This window comes from Carettochelys insculpta, chromosome 2 (assembly GCF_033958435.1).
Source record: "Carettochelys insculpta isolate YL-2023 chromosome 2, ASM3395843v1, whole genome shotgun sequence".
NCBI lineage: Eukaryota > Metazoa > Chordata > Testudines > Carettochelyidae > Carettochelys > Carettochelys insculpta.
This window is the reverse complement of record NC_134138.1, coordinates 274,322,506-274,344,072: the sequence shown is the minus strand read 5'-3', so window position 1 is coordinate 274,344,072 and position 21,567 is coordinate 274,322,506. Positions and strand designations below refer to the sequence as shown.

The window sequence follows — 21,567 nt, the reverse complement described above, 5'->3', positions numbered from 1 at the left end:
CTTAGTGCGGTGAACAGACTAGCTTCACAAGGGTGACTGCTAGCAGCTCTCTGAACATAGCTCAACAACAAGTATCTGGCAATGACCTCTTCAGGGCATGTTCAGCCATGCACTGCAGCAGTGAGAATGGGCACGGTCATCTCCATCACTTCATTCTCACACTTTCACCTTCTTGAGCCAACTCACTGCCTCTGACAACCTACCAGCTGGTTAGTTTCTGCAATTTTCAACAGTTGCAGTTTCCCTGGGAACAACTCAAACCCTGGCCAATGCATCAGAAAACCTCTCAGCAGGACAGCCTTATCTTGAAAGCAATGACTACACAGAACGGTGTTAAACCATCAATTTAACTTAATTGGCAACAGATCTGATGCCAGCTAGATACAGGAAAAACAATGTATCAAACAAACTGAAACAATTTCTCATCCATTAATCATAAAAAATACAAAACCAACCACCATTAAGGCTACAAATCCTCAAAAGTTAAGTGCAAGCTACAACTCTATTATTAAAAAAAAATCTTTTATGACAAGTCCCGGAGTTCGGTCCTAGAGTTATTTACTGTACAGAATGTTCAGAACCACCTACAGTAAAATAAGATAAATTAAACATGGGCTGGAAGCTTTACCACTTACAGCACTTTGCTTCTGTGCACTGAAGATACCACCTGTAGCTAAAACCATTAACACATCTGTAGTTTTAGCAGGTTTTTCAAAAGAAACTTGCCAATTTAGGTAGCTTGGATTCAATGCAAGAAGGACCTTCAAATTTACCCTGCCATGAACATTTAATAATTCAGAGGAGTGAAACATTTTAGAGCAAGAACAATGCCATCTCTTTCTTCCTCATATTGGATCTACCTGATGGTATCTCAGAAGACAGCACCAGCTTATAAGTTAAACATTCACTGCCAGCCCTCCTCTTCCCTACTTACTCTCCCCATAGCTCAGATGCTGAGATAACACTTAGGGTTGTTCCTGCTTTGGGCAAGGGGCTGGATTCCATGACTCCTGAGGTCTCTTCCAGCCCTAGGATTCTATGACAGAATTTCAGGATAGGAAGCTAGCACCGGCAACTACCCGCTGTAATGGGTTAGTGAACTGTACTGGCGAAACTAGATCTGGAAAGCTACAGGAAGGACATTAGTCACCAGTTTTCAACTTTGTTTGTTTGAAAGTGCCCTGCTCTTTGTTACCTCTTCCTAATCGCAAGATTGCACCGTCCACAAGAAGAATTTTCCTCACAGAAGACCATCCCACCTTAGAGTTACAGCCAATCTAAAAGCGAAGGCAGAGGATGCCATGCCAGGAGTGTGTAAATCACACCCCAGAAAACTATTGGTGAAGTCAGCAGGAATATATCTGACTGTATTTTACTGGCAGTGTGACACCACAGGACATACAGGAAAGATGTGGAAAAGGTGTGCGTTGGCAGGTGGGTGGGAAACAATAATGGTGACGAGAAAGCATAAATACTAAATAGAAGGGAAAGTGACTCAAATGGAAAAAAAAACCTTTTCCTTTCACCTTCCAAGGATAAAAAAACTGAAACAAAACTCACTTTCCCATTGGGCTGCTTTTGTGCACCCTCTTTTGTTACAGTTGTTTTAGTGGTAGCCATTTTAGAGACTGTACTGGGTTCAGACTTTCGCGCAGCACCGGCTGATTCTGGTTTTTTCTCTACTTTAGCCTAGATGGAGACAAATGGAGGATGATTTTAATCATGAGAATCAAAGTAAAAATGATGGGAAAAAGTGGTGGAATTCAAATCAACAACCAAGACCAACTCAGTGACTGGATAAGTCAGGGAGGGTTGTTTTTGTTTTTTTTTAAATAAATCAACATGTTAAAATCGTGACGCAAGATGGAATCTCAAACCTAGAAACGGCAAAGCAGAAGGCAAGGTCTCACTCAGGCAAGTGAAACTCTCAGAAGATCCTTATGCGGCAGGGTGGTCAGAGCTCTGTGGAAGAATTATGCTCTTTATAATGGCACAGTTGTGCCAGATTTCATCCTGCCTACCGAGTCTGTGCTATAGTGATTTAGTTCCTTACGTCTACCTGGAGACTTCCTCCCATCTCTAAAATGCTATTACAGCAGGCTTTCTGCTGGCTCTGTTTGCATTGTATTTCCATTACTCATTTCCTTCAGTACCCTAACTTGATTCATGCTGTAAATTTTGCTGACTACAGTGGTGAAGAAACATGACTAATTCTTTATATTAAAACTTGGTTAACTTAGACTGGTGCAAAAGCAAAACATCCCAGTTTTCAACATGAGGATTTGCAGTTTTTGAAAAAAATTCAGTGTCAGCTTGACAGAAACCACTTTTCTGCTCATTTCTTACTTTTTACCCAATGCCCCCAACAAAAGGTGACTGCACTCACAGCTGACTTTTTTAAGACAAGGGCTTCTGCGCCAATCAATAATACAGCAGGAAAACAGGCAACATTTCAAAGATATTCCTCTTTGGGGAGTGTCCTGACACTCAGGGAAGACTTTAAACACCCTGCAATAAACAATGATTCTATTTAACATACATTCTATCAGGCTTTACTGCTCTTACAATATAGAAATGATCCAACAAAATAAGTGAAAGTCTCCTGTACAACAATGACCCTTTAACAAACAGCTCAAGTCTAGTGAGAAAGCTTCCCATTCCTCTGGAATTCTGTAACAGTCTAAAAAATTAAAGTGAGCTTTAGAACTCCTTTTGACCATACTTCTGAAGGACCCAATGTTGTTAATGAACCTCAAGTCTAGCCTTGACTTGTGTTCAATGTGTGAGCACTCCTCTTCTGGTTCTCACTTCCAAGTCCTGTAGCCAGGTATGGTGTTCCCCGTTTGGAAGCTTCTCCCTCTGTGAATGCTGGCACAGGTAAATGGCCAGACATTCTGTGTCTTTACTTAGACAAGTCTGTGTGTACCCGGATGCACACTATTGTGGATGCACTCTCTGGGGTGGCTTTGGGCGAACAGGTCATGGTCTTCTACAGGTCTAACATGCTGGACTTTTAACACCTCTGTGGTACCTTATTTTTCAAGTAGGTGATGTGGTTTACTACAATGTAGCTCATGACTGTACTTATGACTAGTGTGCCTTTCAGAGACTAAGGCTACATCTACACTATCAGAGAAGATTGACCCACTCAGGTCATCTCATATGGACACGCAAAATCGACCTTTCAGGGGTTGCAGTTGACCCCTGTGCTCTTTGCAAGTACAGACAGACAAGTTAGCTGAGCACAGGTACATCAATTTTAGCTACACAATTGGCGTAGCTAGAATTGTTCATCCGCAGTTAACCTTCTTAGTCTAACACAGACCCAGTCTAAGGCTTCCATCACAGCTTGCTTCACCTTAGTTACTGAGATCAGGATGGAAAATCAATGTCAGGAGACTATGCCTCTGTAGCAAAGGTGCTGCAGTTCTCTCTCTTTTACACAAAGTAAAGCCTGCTAGCTAAATTCAAGTTGCTAATTTAATACTCCATCAATAGCTGTGAAATGCATGTGAGTAGTCATACAAGCTGACTGAGGAGACTTACCCTTCCTCCACCGGGTTGATGTTTAATGTTATCTGTTGATCCGATTTTGGATCGTATGTTCTTCAGGTCAGGGGCAGAAACACTGCTGGCTGGGCGAGGCGGCTTGGAAACAGGGCTGGTTTTAAGTGGAGCTTTAACTGTTGATGGTTTTTTAGCTTCCGGAGTAGCACTCGATGCTGTGGAGGGTCTGGCTGCAGCTGGCTTGGGTTTGGGGCGGCTGGCGGCTACTCCAGGGGAGGCAGGAGTACCTGGGGTTGTAGCAGTAGGGGTGGTGGCATTGCTCTTTGAAGAGTTTACAGGAGCACTCTTTGGGCGGCTCAGATCTGCTGTAATAATCATAGCAGACGGGAGAGTGAGTAAAAAGTCACATCAAGCAGACAAATACCCACCTGTAAAGATACACAGTAATAAGTTCATTCAACAACTACGTAGAAAAGGATTTAGATGCAAGAACTGAGGAGATTACCTGATGGAGACTTCGTAGTGGTCTTCTTGGCATCTGCAAGCTTTGTTTCAGTTTTGATAGCTAAAAAGTACAAAAACAAACTTTTCTGCATTTTTTTCATTGTGAACAGATTCATCGATGCTACTGGGAGTGAAAGCCAACACACCAACCAGTCCTTTTTGGATGATAGCATAGATTCTTTGAGTGACTAGACATTCTCCATTGCTTCTTAGCTATCAGTGTTTTCTGCACCCCAGTGCATATTCGTGAGATGCAGAAAAGGATGACTGCTACTCTTTTTCGGGTGAGGCCCTCTACCACTCTTTAGAGGGAAACATCAAAGTACCTCATAAAATTAGCTGCTTCCCATGCTTGTGGGGGGGGTACTTCCCCTCATTACAAAAGCATCATCTTATTTCACAATATATGGAACAACTCATGTTCTTTGCAGGAAGACTCAATCCCATACAGAAAAATCTCAGAGAGGCCAGAGAGTTTTGTAACAGGGGTAGGCTCCCAGATGGTGAGTGGGGGCTGCTTTCTTTTTACTTTTATTCATTTTTCCATAATGGTTTTCCCACATCTCTCAGCAATTGCACGCTAGTGGCATTCAACTGACACCTTTCATGATTCCCTCTCTCTGTCTCTCTTCAATCACTTCAAGGCCTTCTCTCAAAAATCTTAATTCAATAGTAAAGGCAAAAATGCATCCCTTGGCAAACTTATCTGTCTATAAACTTTGGCATCATCTCTGAACCAGATGACACTTTTATTGGATGACTTCCTGACACAAGGAGGTATTGTACACAATACAAGATAACTATTTGGAACCTAATTATGATGGATAAAAATGAATTAATCAAGAGAGTGGAAGTTGCCTAGGGACCAGTGATAACGACCTGATTACATTCAACAACGATGAACAAGAGACAGCTCCAAGCAGTATCAGATATACTTGGTGCTTCAAAAGAGCTAACTTCCAAAAGTTAAGGAAACTTATGAGCCAAACTGACTGGGAAGAAAAAATTTAGACCAGGCGCGTCCAACCCACTGCCCGTGGGCCGCATGCGGCCCTGGACAGCTAGTAATGCGGCCCCACAAGATCGTAAACTTTTCACATTATGTAATTTATATACATTAACTATATTATATATTTTATATGCTGCCCAAGACAATTCCTCTTCACTGAACGCGGCCCAGGCAAGCCAAAAGGTTGGACACCCATGATTTAGACAGAGAAAGATAAAAGAACTTTGGGAGCTCATTAGGAAAACATGGTTAGATGGCCAAAAAGCCATAATTCCCCAACAATAATAGAGGACAGCTTTGGCTAACAGCCCAACCTGATGTGGCAAATTGAAGAACACAATGAGAAACAATAAAAAACCCAAAAGAAATAGATAGCTATTCATGTAAATTAGAAGTTATGAAGTGCAGAAAATGGATCAAAGATGCTAAGACAACAGGGTAATTCCATGGCTGGAAAGGACACTGAGAAGGAGATGGGTTTAATTTTTTGTTAGTATATCAGGCACAAAATAAATAACAGCAATGGTATATGCCCATTGCTACATGTAAATGGCAACATTGTTAATGATGAAGAAAAGGCAGTGTTCAATAAATATTTCTGTTCTGTATTTGGAAAGAAGCAGGATAAGGTACTCATATCATGTGAAGGTGATGGCGTACTGTCCACTCCACTAGTAACTTAGAAGGATGTTAGAAAATATCTCCCACATTTTATTTTTTTTAAATTAACAGGCCTTGATATCTTACTACCAAGAGTCCCAGGAGTTGCCCAAGGAGATCACTGGTCTGTTGATACTTTTAAATAAACTCTGAATATCAGGGAAATTCTAGAAAGAGTGTTAATGCTGTGGAAATTTTTGAAAAAGGCTGGCAGGGCAACCCTAAGGTGAATTAGTCCCATCACCTATCCCAAGCAAAACAGTGCAAGTGGTCCCACAGGACTTTATTATAGGTGAGGAATTAAAGGATCTGAATATGATTAATTCCAGTCCATATGATATAAAGGAAAATATATCTTGTCAAAGGCATTTGATTTTATACTTTGATGAGATTACAAGTTTGGTTGAAAAAGGTAAGTGAATTGATATAGCAGACAGACTTTCAGAAGCTTTTTAACTTAGGGCCACATGGTACATTTATTAAAAATGTGTCCTACACAAAATGAGAATAGAGCTGTCACTGAGGAATCATCACTGAATAGGAGTGTGTCTCCAATAGGGTTCCACAGGACCTGGCACTTGACCTAGTGCTATTCATTGAACATGCTCACCAGTGATCTGGAATCAAATATAAAAATCACTGCTGATGAAGTTTTCAGATGACAGACTGGCAGAGTAGTAACTGATGAGGACCAGACAATGATAGAGTGATCTGGATTGTTTGGAAAGATGGACACTGAGACAAAACGTGTTATAATACAGCCGGATATGCAAAATTACCCACCTAAGAATTAGAATCATAGGCCACACATACAGCCTGGGGGAATGTTGGTTTTGAAAAGGATTTAGAGAGAATATGGTGGACAAGTAACACAATATATTCAGGGGCCATGTCTACACTGGCACAAATCTTCAAAACAGCCATGCTAATGGCCATTTCGAAGAATACTAATGAGGCGCTGAAATGCGTATTCAGCATCTCATTAACATGCAGCCATCTGCAGCTCTTCAAAATTGCCGCTTTTTGCTCCTGCATGGCTGGTCCAGATGGGGGTCCTTTTCGAAAGGACCCCACCAACTTCAAAATCCCCTTATTCCTATCTGCTAATACAGTACTCCACTGTTAATACATTGAAGGGTCATCTGCTGATAGGAATAAGGCGATTTCGAAGTTTGCAGGGTCCTTTTGAGAAGTACCCCACCTCTGGATGAGCCGCGCAGGAGGAAAAGTGGCACTTGCAAAGCATTGCGGCCGGCAGCATGCTAATGAGCTGCTGAATATGCATTGCAGCTCCTCATCACTATTCTTCGAAATGGCCATTAGCATGGCTATTTTGAAGATTCCTCTTAGTGTAGACATGGCCAGAGTGATGCCGTGGCAAAAAAAGCTAACATGATCCTTGGATGTATTAACAGTGGAGTACTGAGTACGGGTAAAGAGATAATTTTACCACTATGTATGACAGTGATGAGATCAACACTGGAATACAGCATCCAGTTCTGAATGGTGAGAAGTTGGAGGAGAGCATACAGGAAACAACCACAAAAATCATTGGTGGGCTGGGCAAAATGCCTTGGAGTGAACAACTTAAAGAGCTCAATCTGTTTAGAGCATTAACAAGATGACTGTGGAGTGAACTCATCACAGTCCCTACTCAAGGAGAAAAAACCCCCCCAGATATTAAGGATCTCTCTAATCTAACAAAGAAAGGCAGAACAAGCAGCAATGTCTGGAAGTCAAAGCCAGACAAATTCAATTAGAAATAAGGCACACATTTTTAACAGGGAGAGTGATTAACCCTTGGAACAAACTACAAAGAGGAGTGAGAGTTTTCCCATTTCCTTCAGATCAACACTGGATACCTTTCTGGAAGATAGACTTTAGCCAAATACAAGTTGAACTTCACTTGCTGAAGGGGTAACAGGGTGAAATTTACATGGCCTATATACCGGCTTGGAAGTAGGTATCAGATTCTTATCAGTAAATGTTGATAAATGTTATTTCATTGAACCCATACTAGCCAAAAGACCAATATTTCCACTGACAACTAATTTACAGATAGATAAAATAATCCCATAATTTCCTGCAACTGTGAAAATTTTAATAGACAAAAATAAAAAATGCTTAAATACCAAATGTTAATATCTGTGGAAGTTGCAAATAATAAAGATCTAATTTTGCCAAGCCTGTATACACAAGAGGACAGAATGCATCATTTAATGGTCCCTTTCCCGTCTCAGACTCACTTTATGAACCTTAAATTTTCTATTGCCTGTGCCTATACCTCTGCCTATCCCTATCTCTACAAATATTGCTTGTTACCCCTCTGCCTTGATTGCATCTCAAACTTCTCATCACTGCCTCAGGCTTTCATTTTGATTCTCAAATATCTTCTCCTTTAGTCTCCCCAAGCCCCAACGCCACAAACTCCAGCAGATGCACAATGCCGTTTATTCTTTCCCATCAAATGGCCCATCCTAGCTCTATCCTCTGCCTTTGTGGGCTTCCCTATTAGTTTCCAGATGCAGATCAAAAGTAATCTCTCTAAGCAGCCCTTCCTATTCCTTCCCCTCTGTGCTTTGGCAAATACTGGTGCGAGAGCCTTCTCCTCTGCAATTGCTTTCCTTGCCAGAAGCCGGAACTGGACAACTGGGGATGGATTACTTGATAATTGCCCTGTACTGCTCATTACCTCTGAAGAATCTGACAATGGCCATTATCTAGAGACAAGATACTGGACTAAGTGGCCCATTTATCTGACCCAGCATGGCCATTCTTAGTGTTGTGTCCTCCCATTTAGAAAAGCCTTCCTACACATCTGTCTCATCATTACCAACTCCTTTCAAGTCTGATCAGAAACAATATAGATTGCTCGCTCTAACCACAGTTAGGCTATATCTACAGTGCAGTGTGTGCATTCAGGCTGCAGATCTGTCAGAAGAGATGTGCCACTCAGGAGCATTCTATCAGCATCCCTGTATACCTTGTTCCACAAGGAAGAAGGGATGTGACAACAGAGGAGTTTTTTTCCTGACATTTGGTCCCATATGGATGGACCAAATGTTGGAAAGTCCTTTCCCGAAACAACTGTCGGCAAAAGAAAAGCAAATTGCGCATTGCATTTGTGTATCTTTTGCTGACAGTTCTCGGCCATCTAGACATAGACCGAGAGTTTTATGGTAGCTTTTCCTGTGCTACTAACAGATGGGCCTGGATTTAATTCTTAGACCCAGCTCCTGCCTATTACACCTATTTTGGATGCAGTTTCTAAAGAGTAGCATTCCATCACTGTACACTATCAGTTCAGATGTTGGTGCCAGTGAGCTGAACTATGGGGGAAGGATAGCTCACTGGTTTGAGCATTGGTCCAATAAACCCAGGCAGGGAAACATCAGGGATGGTGATAGGTCCTTCTGTGAGTGCAGGGGACTAGACTCAATGACCTGTGAAGGTCCCTTCCAGATCTCTGAGATAGGTATATTTCCATATATTAAGTGTCTAAGCCAAGAAAACAAGCAATTTGATTTTTGCTTGTTTGCCTGTTTAAACAGATTAGTTAAATCAGTGGATCAACTGACAAGCTTATATCTTAACCCCCTGGACTACCTATCCAGAATCACAATCTCAATAGTTACAAAAGTATCAGGCTCCTAAATCACCAAGCACCATTCCATGAACTGTTGTTTAGCAGATATAACTGGGTTCAATCCAAAAAATAGGAAGTTGTTAACTTGCTCCCATGAGAAAACTGAGCAGACCCAAGAGAAGCCAATGGCACTCTACCTACTACCAGTTTTTTGTTTTTTTTTTAGTTCTAGGATTAAGAGGAAAGTGGTGACAAACTCACAGTACTAAATTCTGTCCATAGTCCCAGCACACTTGCATGTTTCTGACAAAATGGTCAGCAGTGAAATAATTAATGTTTAAGATCAGAAGTGACTTCCTGCATACTACAGGCCGCAGAATTTTACCCAATGACTACTACCCCAAACATATAGCTGCATATGAGCTAGTTTTTGCAATTTAGAAAAGCATCTAGTGTTGCAACTTCAAGACAAAGTGGTGAAGAATTCACCACATCCCTAAGGTCAATTGTTACAATGGTTAATTACCCTCACTTTAAATTGCTCCTTATTCCTAGCTAAAAATCTAACTAGCATTTCCCCCATTCACTGTATCTTGTTATACCTTTGCTCAACTAAAGAACATTCTACTATCAGCTATCTTCTCCCTGAATAAGTACTTTCAGACTGATCGAGTCATCTCAACCATTTTTTGGAGAAACTAACTAGATTGAGCTTCTTAAATCTCTCATAGCTAGGCAGGTTTTCTGGACCTGCAATTATTCCTACGGATATTTTCTGAACTGTTCAATTTTTCAACATCTTTTAAAAGCATAGACACCAGAACTTGACACAGGCTTCCAGTAATGGTTTCATTAATGCCTTACAGAGGCAACAACACCTCTCTACTCCTGTCTGATACCCCATTTATACACCCACACATTGTATAAACTTGGAATCACAGCCCTGTGCTAAGGGCTTATGCTCAGTTGGTTATGCACTTTGACCATTCAATTCTCTTCCCTGGGCCAGTCTACACGAACACTTAGTTTGTGACAATGCAGGTACAAATCTACCCTGCATTAGCCTGCTGTGCACTAGGGTATATCTACATTACAAGTTAACCCCCTCTCCCCCTACTGTATGGCCCTTCCAGAAGACTTTGGTTTGCAAAGATTAAAGGGATTATTTAATTGCAGTGCAGATAAACTGTTCGCTCGCATCATCCTTGGCAGACTCCAGAAGATTGCTGAGAGGGTGTACCCCGAATCGCAGTGAGGATTCCGCGCAGAGAGGTCTCCCATTGACATGGTCTTCTCTCTAAGGCAGCTGCAGGAGAAGTGCAGGGAGCAGAGGAAGCCACTCTACATAGCCTTCATCGACCTGACCAAGGCCTTTGACTTGGTCAGCAGGGATGGTCTGTTCAAACTGCTCCACAAGATAGGCTGTCCTCCACGGTTACTCAAGATGATCCAGTCGTTCCATGAAGACATGAGAGGAACCATCCAATATGACGGCGCATTATCGGATGCTTTCAGAATCAGGAGTGGCGTCAAACAAGGATGCGTGCTTGCTCCGACATTGTTCGGGATCTTCTTTGCACACCCCCTGAAGCATGCCTTTGGATCTTCAACAGAGGGCATCTTGCTGCACACAAGATCTGATGGGAAACTGTTTAACCTTGCAAGGCTGAAAGCTAAATCTAAGGTGCGAGAAGTCCTCATCAGAGACATGCTGTTTGCAGACGATGCTGCTGTCGTGTCTCACACAGAAGACCAGCTTCAAAAACTGCTGGATCAGTTCTCCAAAGAGTGCAAGGACTTTGGGCTTACCATCAGCCTAAAGAAGACAAACGTACTCGGTCAGGATGTTGCTGAATCCCCATCAATCAGCATTGACAACTATACGTTAGAGGTCGTCCACGAGTTCGTTTACCTCGGGTCCACCATCACTGACACCCTGTCCTTGGACACTGAGCTAAATAGGAGGATTGGAAAAGCGGCCACAACTCTGTCCAGACTCAGCAAGAGAGTGTGGAATAACAACAAGCTGTACACTCACACCAAAATGCAAGTCTACAGAGCCTGCATCCTCCGCACCCTCCTTTATGGCAGCGAGACTTGGACCCTGTATGCCCACCAGGAAAAGAGGCTGAACGTCTTCCACTTGCTCTGCCTCAGGCGCATCCTTGGAATATCATGGAAGGATAGAGTGACCAACACCGCCGTCCTCGAGCAAGCTGGAATCCCAACCATGCACACCCTCCTCAGGCAGTGTCGGCTCCGCTGGCTTGGCCATGTCCACAGGATGAACGACGGAAGGATTCCAAAAGACATCCTGTATGGTGAGTTAGCCTCTGGCAAAAGAACTCCCAGACGCCCCCAGTTGCACTACAAAGATGTCTGCAAGAGAGACCTCAGAGAGGTAGACATCGAGCTGGACAACTGGGAAGAACTAGCAGACGACCGCAGCAGATAGAGGCAGGGGTTACACAAGGGCCTTCAGAAGGGCAAGATGAGGATCAGGCAGCTAGCAGAGGAGAAGCGAGCGCACAGAAAGCACAATAAGGACTTGCCAGACACCCATGACATCTGCAAGAGATGCAGCAAGGACTGTCACTCTCATGTGGGTCTTCATAGTCACAATAGACACTGTAAATGAAGTCCTCAATTGAAACTTTAAAGGGCGCGATCCATAGTCTATGCAGACTGAAGGATGCCTACTAGATGTGCAGGCTCAGGCTGGATCCCAGCCTCAGCTATCTACACCACAATTAAACAGCCCCTCACCCTGAGCCAGCTACTGTGGACTAGTCACAGGTTTTAAATCACGGTACAGTAGGGTCCCAACATTTGTGAGGGTTCAGTATTCGGAACCTTCGTAAATGTTGATTTTTGCTGAGGCCGGGGGGAAGGTGCGGCTCGGAGCTTAGAGAAGCGGCTGCTGCCCACGCTCCCCACCAGGAGCCCTGGGAAAGTGGCGGCTGCTGCTGGCACTCCTGGCCCTGGAGCCCTGGATAAGTGGCAGCTGACACCTGCACTCCCGGCCCCCTAGCCCTGGGGAAGCTGCGGCAGCCAGCCCTCCTGCCTGGGACCCCGGGAAGCAGTGCGGGTGCTCCCCGCCTTGGAGCTGCTCGCGAATAATTGAATTTGCAAATGTTAAGTTCACGCATATGGAGACTTTACAGCACAGATGTACCCAAAGTGTCCAGTCCCTGATGCCATGCATTCCAAGTTCCTTAGCACATTTTCATCTATCTCTGTCTCCAAGCAAGAAAGATCAAGGAGAACTAAGAAACTTATAGTCACCGTATTAGGATTCATACTGACATTCAGTGCATGGCAGACTAGCATGAGAAGCTTTACAACCCAGTTTGCCATGAAGTGCATTTGCTGTTATACATGGGAATATTTAAACTAACATTCAGCTTCTAAGTTAATGGAGATGAATGTTGCAGTTCACATCTTGTAGGGTTTCAATGATCTGCACCATTTGCATACAAAAACAATGTTGGTATTGATGGGTACAGCCTGCTTAGGAAGGATAGACAGGGAAGAAAGTGGGGAGGTGTTGCCTTATATATTAAAAATGTACATAACTGGACTGAGGTGGAGATGGACGTGTTGAGAGTCTCTGGGTTAGACTAAGAGGGGTAAAAAACAAGGGTGATATCCTGCTAGGAGTCTACTACAGGCCACCTACCCAGGTGGAAGAGGTGAATGAGGCTTTCTTTAAACAAATAACTAAGTCATACAGGGCCCCAGATTTGGTGGTGATGGGGGACTTCAACTATCCAGATATATGTTGGGAAATTAATACAGCAGGGCACAGACTATCTAGTAAATTCTTGGATTGCATGGAAGACAATATTTTATTCTAAAAGGTTAAAAAAGCTACCAGGAGGGAAGCTGTTCTAGATTTGATTTTAACAAATAGGGAGGAATTGGTAGAGACCTTGAAAGTGGAAGGCAGCTTGGGCGAAAGTGATCATGAAATCAGAGTTCACAATTCTAAGGAAAGGAAGAAGGGAAAACAGCAAAATAGAGATAATGGATTTTAGGAGGGCAGATTTTGGTAAACTCAGAGAGCCGGTAGGTAATCTTGGTCCCATGGGAAGCAAAACTGAGGGGAAAAACACCTGAGGAGAGTTGGTAGTTTTTCAAAGGGACATTACTAAGGACCCAAAAGCAAGCTATCCCGCTACGTAGGAAAGAGAGAAAATATGGCAAAAGACCGCCTTGGCTTAACCAGGAGATCTTGCATGATCTCAAAATAAAAAAGGAATCATATAAAACATGGAAACAAGGACAAATTATAAAAGATGACTATAGGCAAACACCACAAGAATGCAGGAGCAACATTAGAAAGGCAAAGGCACAAAATGAGCTCAAACTAGCTACAGGCATAAAGGGAAACAAGAAGGCTTTTTATCAATCTATTAGAAACAAGAGGAAAACCAGGGACAGGGTAGGGCCATTGCTCAGTGAGGAGGGAGAAACAGTAACAGGGAACTTGGAAATGGCAGAGATGCTTAATGACTTCTTTGTTTCGGTCATCACTGAGAAGTCTGATGAAGGAATGACCATCATAGTGAATACTAGTGGGAAAGGGGTAGGGTTAGAAGTTGAAATAAAAAAAGAACAAAGTTAAAAAATCACTTAGAAAAATTAGATGTCTGCAAGTCACCAAGGCCTGATGAAAAGCATCCTAGAATACTCAAGGAGCTGATAGAGGAGGTATCTGAGCCTTTAGCTATCATCTTTGGAAAATCATGGGAGACAGGAGAGATTCCAGAAGACTGGAAAAGGGCAAATATAGTGGCCATCAAAAAAAAGGGAATAAGAATAACCCAGGAAACTACAGGCCAGTCAGCTTAACCTCTGTGCCAGGAAAGATAATGGAGCATTTGATACGGTCTTGCATGATATTCTTAAAACAAAAAAACTAGGCAAATATAATTTGGATGAGGCTACTATAAGGTGGGTGCATAACTGGCTGGATAACCATACTCAGAGTAGTTCTTAATGGTTCTCAATCCTGCTGGAAAAGTATAACAAGTGGGGTTCCACAAGGGTCTGTGTTAGGACCGCTTCTGTTCAATATCTTCATCAACGATTTAGATATCGGCATAGAAAGTATGCTTATTAAGTTTGCAGATGATACCAAGCTGGGAGGGGTTGCAACTAATTTGGAGGATAGGGTCATAATTCAAAATGATCTGGATAAACTGGAGAAATGGTCTGAGGTAAACAGGATGAAGTTTAATAAAGGACAAAAGCAAAGTGCTCCTCTTGGGAAGGAACAATCAGTTTCACGCTTACAGAATGGGGAGTGTGTGTCTAGGGATCTAGGGGTTATAGTGGACCACAAGCTAAATATGAGTCAACGGTGTGATGCTGTTGCAAAAAAAGCAAACATGATTCTGGGATGCATTAAGTGGTGTGTTGTGAACAAGACACGAGAAGTCATTCTTCTGCTGTACTCTGCACTGGTTAGGCCTCCACTGGAGTACTGTGTCCAGTTCTGGGCACCGCAGTTCACGAAAGATGTGGAGAAATTAGAGAGGGTCCAGAAAAGAGCAACAAGAAGGATTAAAGGGCTAGAGAATGTGACCTATGAAGAAAGTTTGAAAGAACTGGGCTTGTTTAGTTTGGAAAAGAGAAGACTGAGGGGAGACATGATAGCAGTTTTCAGGTATCTAAAAGGGTGTCATAAGGAGGAGGGAGAAAACTTGTTCTTCTTGGCCTCTGAGGCTAGAACAAGAGGCAATGGACAAACTGCAGCAAGGGAGGTTTAGGTTGGACATTAGGAAAAAGTTCCTAACTGTCAGGGTGGTCAAACAGTGGAATAAATTGCCAAGGGAGGTTGTGGAATCTTCATTGCTGGAGATATTTAAGAACAGGTTAGATAGATGTCTATCAGGGATGGTTTAGACAGTACTTGGTTCTGCCATTGGGGCAGGGGGCTGGACTCAATGGCCTCTCGAGGTCCCTTCCAGTCCCAGTATTCTATGATTTGCAACTTAAGAACCAGTGACTTTATTTAACAGAAGCGTAAACATGATAAACTGATGGGGCTAGAGAAATGGAATTTGCTGCCTGTTGCCTCAGTTCAAACTGAGCAGGGGAACTCTGAACTGCATTTCTGTTAACTAATATCAATACTAACATTCTACAACAGAAGTTAGCACCACTTTAGGAAGAAAGGACACCCGTCCTGAGCTCAGCGGGGCAATGCTTACACGTTGGCCTTTTGGGTGGAGAAGTAGCAGTGTTTCTCAATCCAGTGGCTGTTGTAACTGGAGATGCTGCAGTTGTCCTGGGTGTGGCAGGGCTGCTCTTTACAGCAGCTCGAGGTGTGGTAGCAGACAGCGGCTTTGAAAGTGAGGTCCGTTTCTCTGGGCTCTTTGCATCTGTTACCTGAAAACAAAAGGCTTCACTGAAACCAATGGTCCATTTACAAACAGTACTGTCAACATGTAGCTGAAAGACAACTTGAAAAGCACTGATATTGTTTGGAGTCTTAAATACATAATACTGCACACTGCTAAGAAAAGTTCCGTGATCCTGAACATTATAAAATAAATGTCCTAAAGATAGGGAAACCTGTGGCTGGCAATTCTTAATGAAGGACACATGGGACAGTGAGGTAGGTGCACCCTAAAATTCATTAGCATCTGGGAAGCTCCACCAGATTCCTGAGCAGATAGTCTACAAATGGACCACTACTACAATCACAAAGTACTTATTTTGAGCTCCATTGTTCTTTTTAGTCATCAGCTCCCTAGTATCATGTCACTCACTAAAGTCTGGAAGAAGCAGCTATTTAATTACAAGTCAAAATGATTTCCAGGATAAAAAGGCATTTGGCAGATCATTTGGAACACACGAGATGGGTTAATTTATTGCTGATTCATAAGGAAATAGGAGAATACTCCATTCCTTCCTGGAAAACTACACAGGTGGGCCAGTTTAACTACATCATCAATAGAAATCAGAAATCATTTAGTAGTAGGATTCTGGGGAGATAGATTGGAAAGGGGTGAAGCAGGGAAGCTGTATAATATTAGGTCTTGACCCAAACTTTCAGTATTTCTGTGGTATTATGGTTTACCTAAAATACATTTAAAAATGTTATAAATTTATGATTAATTAAAATTTAGACAAGGAAGGATGGAAGGAGAAAATAAAAGTGCGATTGCCTACTCCAAAAGCAGTATTTTGATCTGAATATATACTGGCTTTGATCAGACAGACACATATATTTGCCCTTTTGTAATCAATTGTTTAGGGGGCACTCAAAGGCAACCCTTTAGATCTGCATTTGACAGCAAAGGCTTTAATAAAGACACTGATGAATGTAAAGATTTACAGTTGAAATTTATTTTAACATTCCTTCGCAGTTTTTGTATGACTACTTGAGAATATACACGTGAATTGTTATGAACAAAAATGCGTTGCTTCCAATTGGATGTAAATGTAGACACCTAAATGTAATAGAAGTCCTGTGGCACGTTATAGGCTAACAGATATTTTGGAGCATAAGCTTTTGTGGGCAAAAACCCGCTTCATCAGATGCATGGAGGGGGGTTCGAGGGGTATTTAAAGAAAGGGGTCCCAGTAAAAAGGGAGGGTCAGAGCTGACACGGTCTATTCACAGTCAGCTGTCTGTAGGTGAGGACAGGCCTGCCTCCCAAGGTCTGTGACAGCCTACAGACAGCCTGCCAACCTTAAACAAATTCTCACCAGCAACTATAGATCACAACACAGTACACCTGGAACCAATCCCTGCAACAAACCTCGCTGCCAGCTCTGCTCACATATCTACACCAGTGATGATATCATAGGACTTAACATCAACCATACCATCATGGGAACTTTCTGAGTCACTATAGGGGCTCGTCTGCATACTTGGCTCAATCTAATTCTTGACCTTCCCCCCCACCCCTCCACTCTCTGATTTGCTCACCTTGATTCTTTTTCTGATTTGTCCTCCTTGCTTACTGGTTTTGGTTCTCTGTGCCTTAAATACTGAGTCTGCTCTGGTCTGGCTATGGTCTGAAGAAGTGGGTCTGTCCCACGAAAGCTCACCTAATAAAACTATTTTGCTAGTCTTTCAGTGCTACTTGACTGCTTTTTGTTTTGATAGTGAATAGACTAGCACGGTTTCCTCTCTGTTACCATACCATAACGGGCTGCTTTACCTGTACATCTACTAATATAATATATGCCATCATGTGCCAGCAATGCCCCACTGCAATTTACATTGGCCATACTGGACAGTCTCTACGTAAAAGAATAAATGGACATAAATCAGATATCAGGAATGGTAATTTACAAAAACCTGAAGGAGAACACTTCAATCTCCCTGGATACTCAGTAACAGATTTAAAAGCAGCAGTCCTTTAAAAAATATTAAAAAATTAAATAGAGAGAGAAATCTGAGCTACAATTTATTTGCAAATTTGACTCCATCAACCAAGGATTAAACAGAGACTGGGAGTGGCTGAGCCCTTACAAAAGCAGCTTTTCTGCCATTGGCGTTAACATCTCCACATTAGATTCTGATAATGGGCCACATCACCCCTGTCTGATCTGACTTGTTTTTATCTCTTTTGATACATACCACCAATAACGGGCCATTTGCACCCTGACTGAATAGACCTTGTCAGCTCTGGCCCTCCCTTTTACTGGGGTCCCACTCTTTAAATAGCCCTCTGAAAGCCGCCCCCTCACCTCATGCATCTGATGAAGTGGGTCTTTGCCTACAAAAGCTTATGCTCCAAAGTATCTGTTAGTCTATAAGATGCCATAGGACTTCTTGTTGTTCTCAAAAGATACAGACTAACATGGTTACCTCTCTGATACTAAATGTAATAGTTGATTAAATGTAAACATCTAGAAGACGAGACAGTGAGAGGTGAAGTAAACAAAGGGTTTTATTTTTCAAGCTGAACGAGGAGCAGAAAGTCCATTTGATTTTCAAATTGTACCACTTTATTTCTGATGCAATTACAAACAAGAACTTTAAAAAAATTGTGTTTTGTCAGTGTCCCTTTAAAAGTCTGGTATTCTACCAATACCAAATACACACTGCAGAACCCACTTACAGGTCACAATCCATGTGAAGAATGCTGAAAACAGGTTTCCAGTTCTCTGTGTTGAGTGCTTCTCTCTTTCTTTAGCTCTAAGATATGATGCTGCACAGTTGTCTAGCGCTTGAATGAGCACAGAATTACAAATTGTGAGCATTTACTGGGCAATGCAGTGACTAGGTCATACTTAAAAGCATCCATGTCCTTGTAACTGGGCAGTAGGAAAATCATGTAAGACAACACTGAATTGGAAGGAGTGTACCCAATCCACAAATGTCATTAGGGTAAATGTGAGGGCTGGGCATGAGTAATTCCTGCTGGTTATATCAAAGGGAGTGTTGGTAGGTCACTTCTCAGGACATTCATTTGGGAAGACACTGGGAAAGATTTCAGACTATTTATGAATGGAAGCATCTAGTCATCAGTCATCTAGTCTTCTGTTGTGACTGATACACGAGATGAGTGTCTAGTCTGTGTTTCGAAGACATTCAATGATCAAAGATTTCCAAAATCTGTTTCAGAAGGGTCATTACTATCTTCTCTAAAATTTCATAATATTTAAGATGACTTTTCAATTATTACTGTAAGACCCTGTTTCGTCTTGTTACACTGTAGCTATCCTGTACTCAACCTTTCCTCCTCCCATGCCCCAATGGGTCTAATTTACTTACAGTTATACCATTTTCTTGTGGTCTTATTTCATCTAGCTCTTTTATAGAATTTGGCATTTAACATTAAGCACCCAGTTCAATCACACTAACTCAATAATTCCCTGAAATACATAATGCAAAACAAAGGTTTTTGTTTTAAGAGTAAAAAAATTAAGAATCTTCTTGAGCACCTTTAACTAGTTCATGAAAATAACCACCGAAACACACAAGCAAGTTTCAACTGTCCCTTGCTCTTCTTACCTCTCAGTTAAAGAATACATGGATCTGAGCAAGATCCATGGAGGCAGATTCTTCTGTCCATGCAGATCCGATAGTAAGATCAGGCATTTTATCTTATTGTTGCATTGCAATCTCTAAAGCTATACTATCAATAAGTCATATTGACTATTGCTAGTCAGATTAAAGAGTTATCTGGATTTTGGTCTACAAGTCCGTGGAGTTTCAACATGGAAATGAAATATTCTCTCTTACCTTTGGTTTAGTGTCTTTAGGAGTTAAAGTGGAGGGACGTGTAGTACTGGTGGCTGGGCGTTTGGGAGTGGTGGCTGAAGTAGGACCTGCAGTAGGGCTGGTGGGTTTTTTGTTTTGGCCAGGTGTGGCAGAAGCTGGCCGCTTGGGGCTTGTAGTGGACAGTGGCTTGGTTTTCGTTGTTGCAGGTTTTGCTGATGGTGTGGATGCTGAAGGCTTTACATTTTTCAAAAAGCAACATCCAATGTAAACACAAATACAGACAAAAAGAAAAAAAATAGCGCATTGTAAACAAAAATGTTAAGCAGCAAGGAACAAAAAAGGCTATTTATAGGAAATAAAAACATTAAACATCCTGTTTTCTGAGTGTAAGAAAAGAAATGCTGGGAGCTGGCATGTAACATTGACAGGAAGTGATGTATTACCAGTTTTAAAGCTGGGGAATAGCAACACTTGGACCTGGTTTTTTCCCTTTAAAGTCTATAGGCATTTTGCTGTTAAATTCAATGGGATCAGAATTTGGCCCAGAGACAGTGAAAGGAGCTGAAGTTAAAGGAGTCAGTGATGGAGCTGTGGTTAATACTTGGAGTTCCTGGCATTTAGTCCTATGCTTAATGAACACGACATTTCTGTCTAATTGTACATATAGAATGCAGTGCAAAAATATAAGTCCATGGCTAAAATCCCACCACCTTCAGTGTGACCAGGATTCAGCCTTAAGTATCAACTGTTAATAAAAATTGAAGATTTGTTGTTTAAAGCCTGTTCTGTTGGATTTGTCAGGTGACAATGTGAGTGACAGTAAGACTGTGGCATTCACCAATATACAGACTGCTGTTTAGGTTCAAAACTTGAGCAAGAATTCTGGTTCAGACTCTTATGAATACTGCCATTTCTTTGACATACAGGTGATCTATTTGTACAGCGACCAGCAAAGTAGGGCCCAAAGTCCTGATGGACCCCTGGATGCTGCTGAAATGTAAATACTAAATAATACCAAAATAATAAAACTATTATGTGGACTAAAATATGAATCTTATTGAAATGTCATTATGAAAAGCTATTATTCATCCCATCACGGACAAAGTGTAATGTATTAATTTGCATTTAAGTTTAACATAAATTTGTTAGGCTAAATTCAGTTTCAGTTAGATTTATTGACGGCCAGTTTGTTTGTTACTTCTTATTGAATTATATTGTTCAGTGTTCAAATTATTTTTTCCTTAGGAGCCGCCAGCTCAGAAAACAGAAGTGTATTACCACAGCTTGAGAAGCAGTGAATGAAGCAGGTAGGAGAAACCAAAGCCACAGAGCTGTGTATAAAGCAGCCATGAAATAATGGTCCACCTACCTTGGTCTTTTTCTCAGGGCTCGGAGGAAGCTCTTTGTTTGGAGGTGTTGTGATGTCACTTCCCGTCAGAAGCTCCACTGGTTTTACCTCTTCTGTTTTTGCTGACCAAAAAAAGGAGACTCCCATGTATATTCATTTATTTAAAAAAACACCACTCTAGAGGCATTGAAAGACAAATGCTGCAAAAATTGCACAGCTAAGATTACATGGTGGCTGCTTCTGGAAAGGCTTTGAGAATTAGAATGCCTTTTATGAGCCTTTCCAGAAATCATGAACTTCCCTGATATCCAAATGGTCTAACCAGAGAAACTAACCACTGACCCAGGGAGCCATTACTAGAATCTATGGAAAAGCTCTTTTTAGAGTCTAAAAAAAACTCATTGTCTCAAAAGTTGTTGATTTACTTGGACCAATTTCATCCCAAAATACAAAAACCCAAAATACTAAAAACTTTTTTGCTGTCTCTGTTTTATATCCGTAATAGTGGTACTGCTGGTAGCTTTCTTGGACTGTAGCTCTTGCTATGTCATACTACATGGCAGTTCCCCATATCCAAATTTTACATTCTGAATAAAGGAGATTCAGAGCAGCCAAAGCAATTTGATTGTTATAACAGTAGAGGTTATAAAGGTAAAGTCGAGCTGGTGCAATTATGTTTAGACATAAGATAAATAGTACAGAAACATATTAGTACCAAAGTTGTTAGATGTATCATGCTTCAGCGTTGAGTGTTTCAGAGT

The 21,567-nt window shown here is 41.8% G+C and overlaps 1 protein-coding gene across 9 annotated transcripts in view; it reads right to left on the bottom strand.

The window, feature by feature from the left end:
- Window positions 1-21,567, bottom strand: part of MAP4 (microtubule associated protein 4) — a 285,144-nt gene that overhangs the window by 24,240 nt on the left and 239,337 nt on the right. For 5 of the 9 annotated variants that reach the window (XM_074985217.1, XM_074985216.1, XM_074985221.1 and 2 more), the window contains 6 exons: window positions 20,828-20,928; window positions 19,480-19,692; window positions 15,485-15,662; window positions 4,013-4,072; window positions 3,547-3,872; window positions 1,561-1,689 (listed from right to left, as the gene is read on the bottom strand). In XM_074985217.1, the coding sequence (XP_074841318.1) occupies window positions 1,561-1,689; window positions 3,547-3,872; window positions 4,013-4,072; window positions 15,485-15,662; window positions 19,480-19,692; window positions 20,828-20,928 (1,007 nt within the window). The remainder of the gene's footprint in view (window positions 1-1,560; window positions 1,690-3,546; window positions 3,873-4,012; window positions 4,073-15,484; window positions 15,663-19,479; window positions 19,693-20,827; window positions 20,929-21,567) is intronic. The other 4 variants (XM_074985223.1, XM_074985225.1, XM_074985224.1 and 1 more) reach the window with 2 other exon arrangements.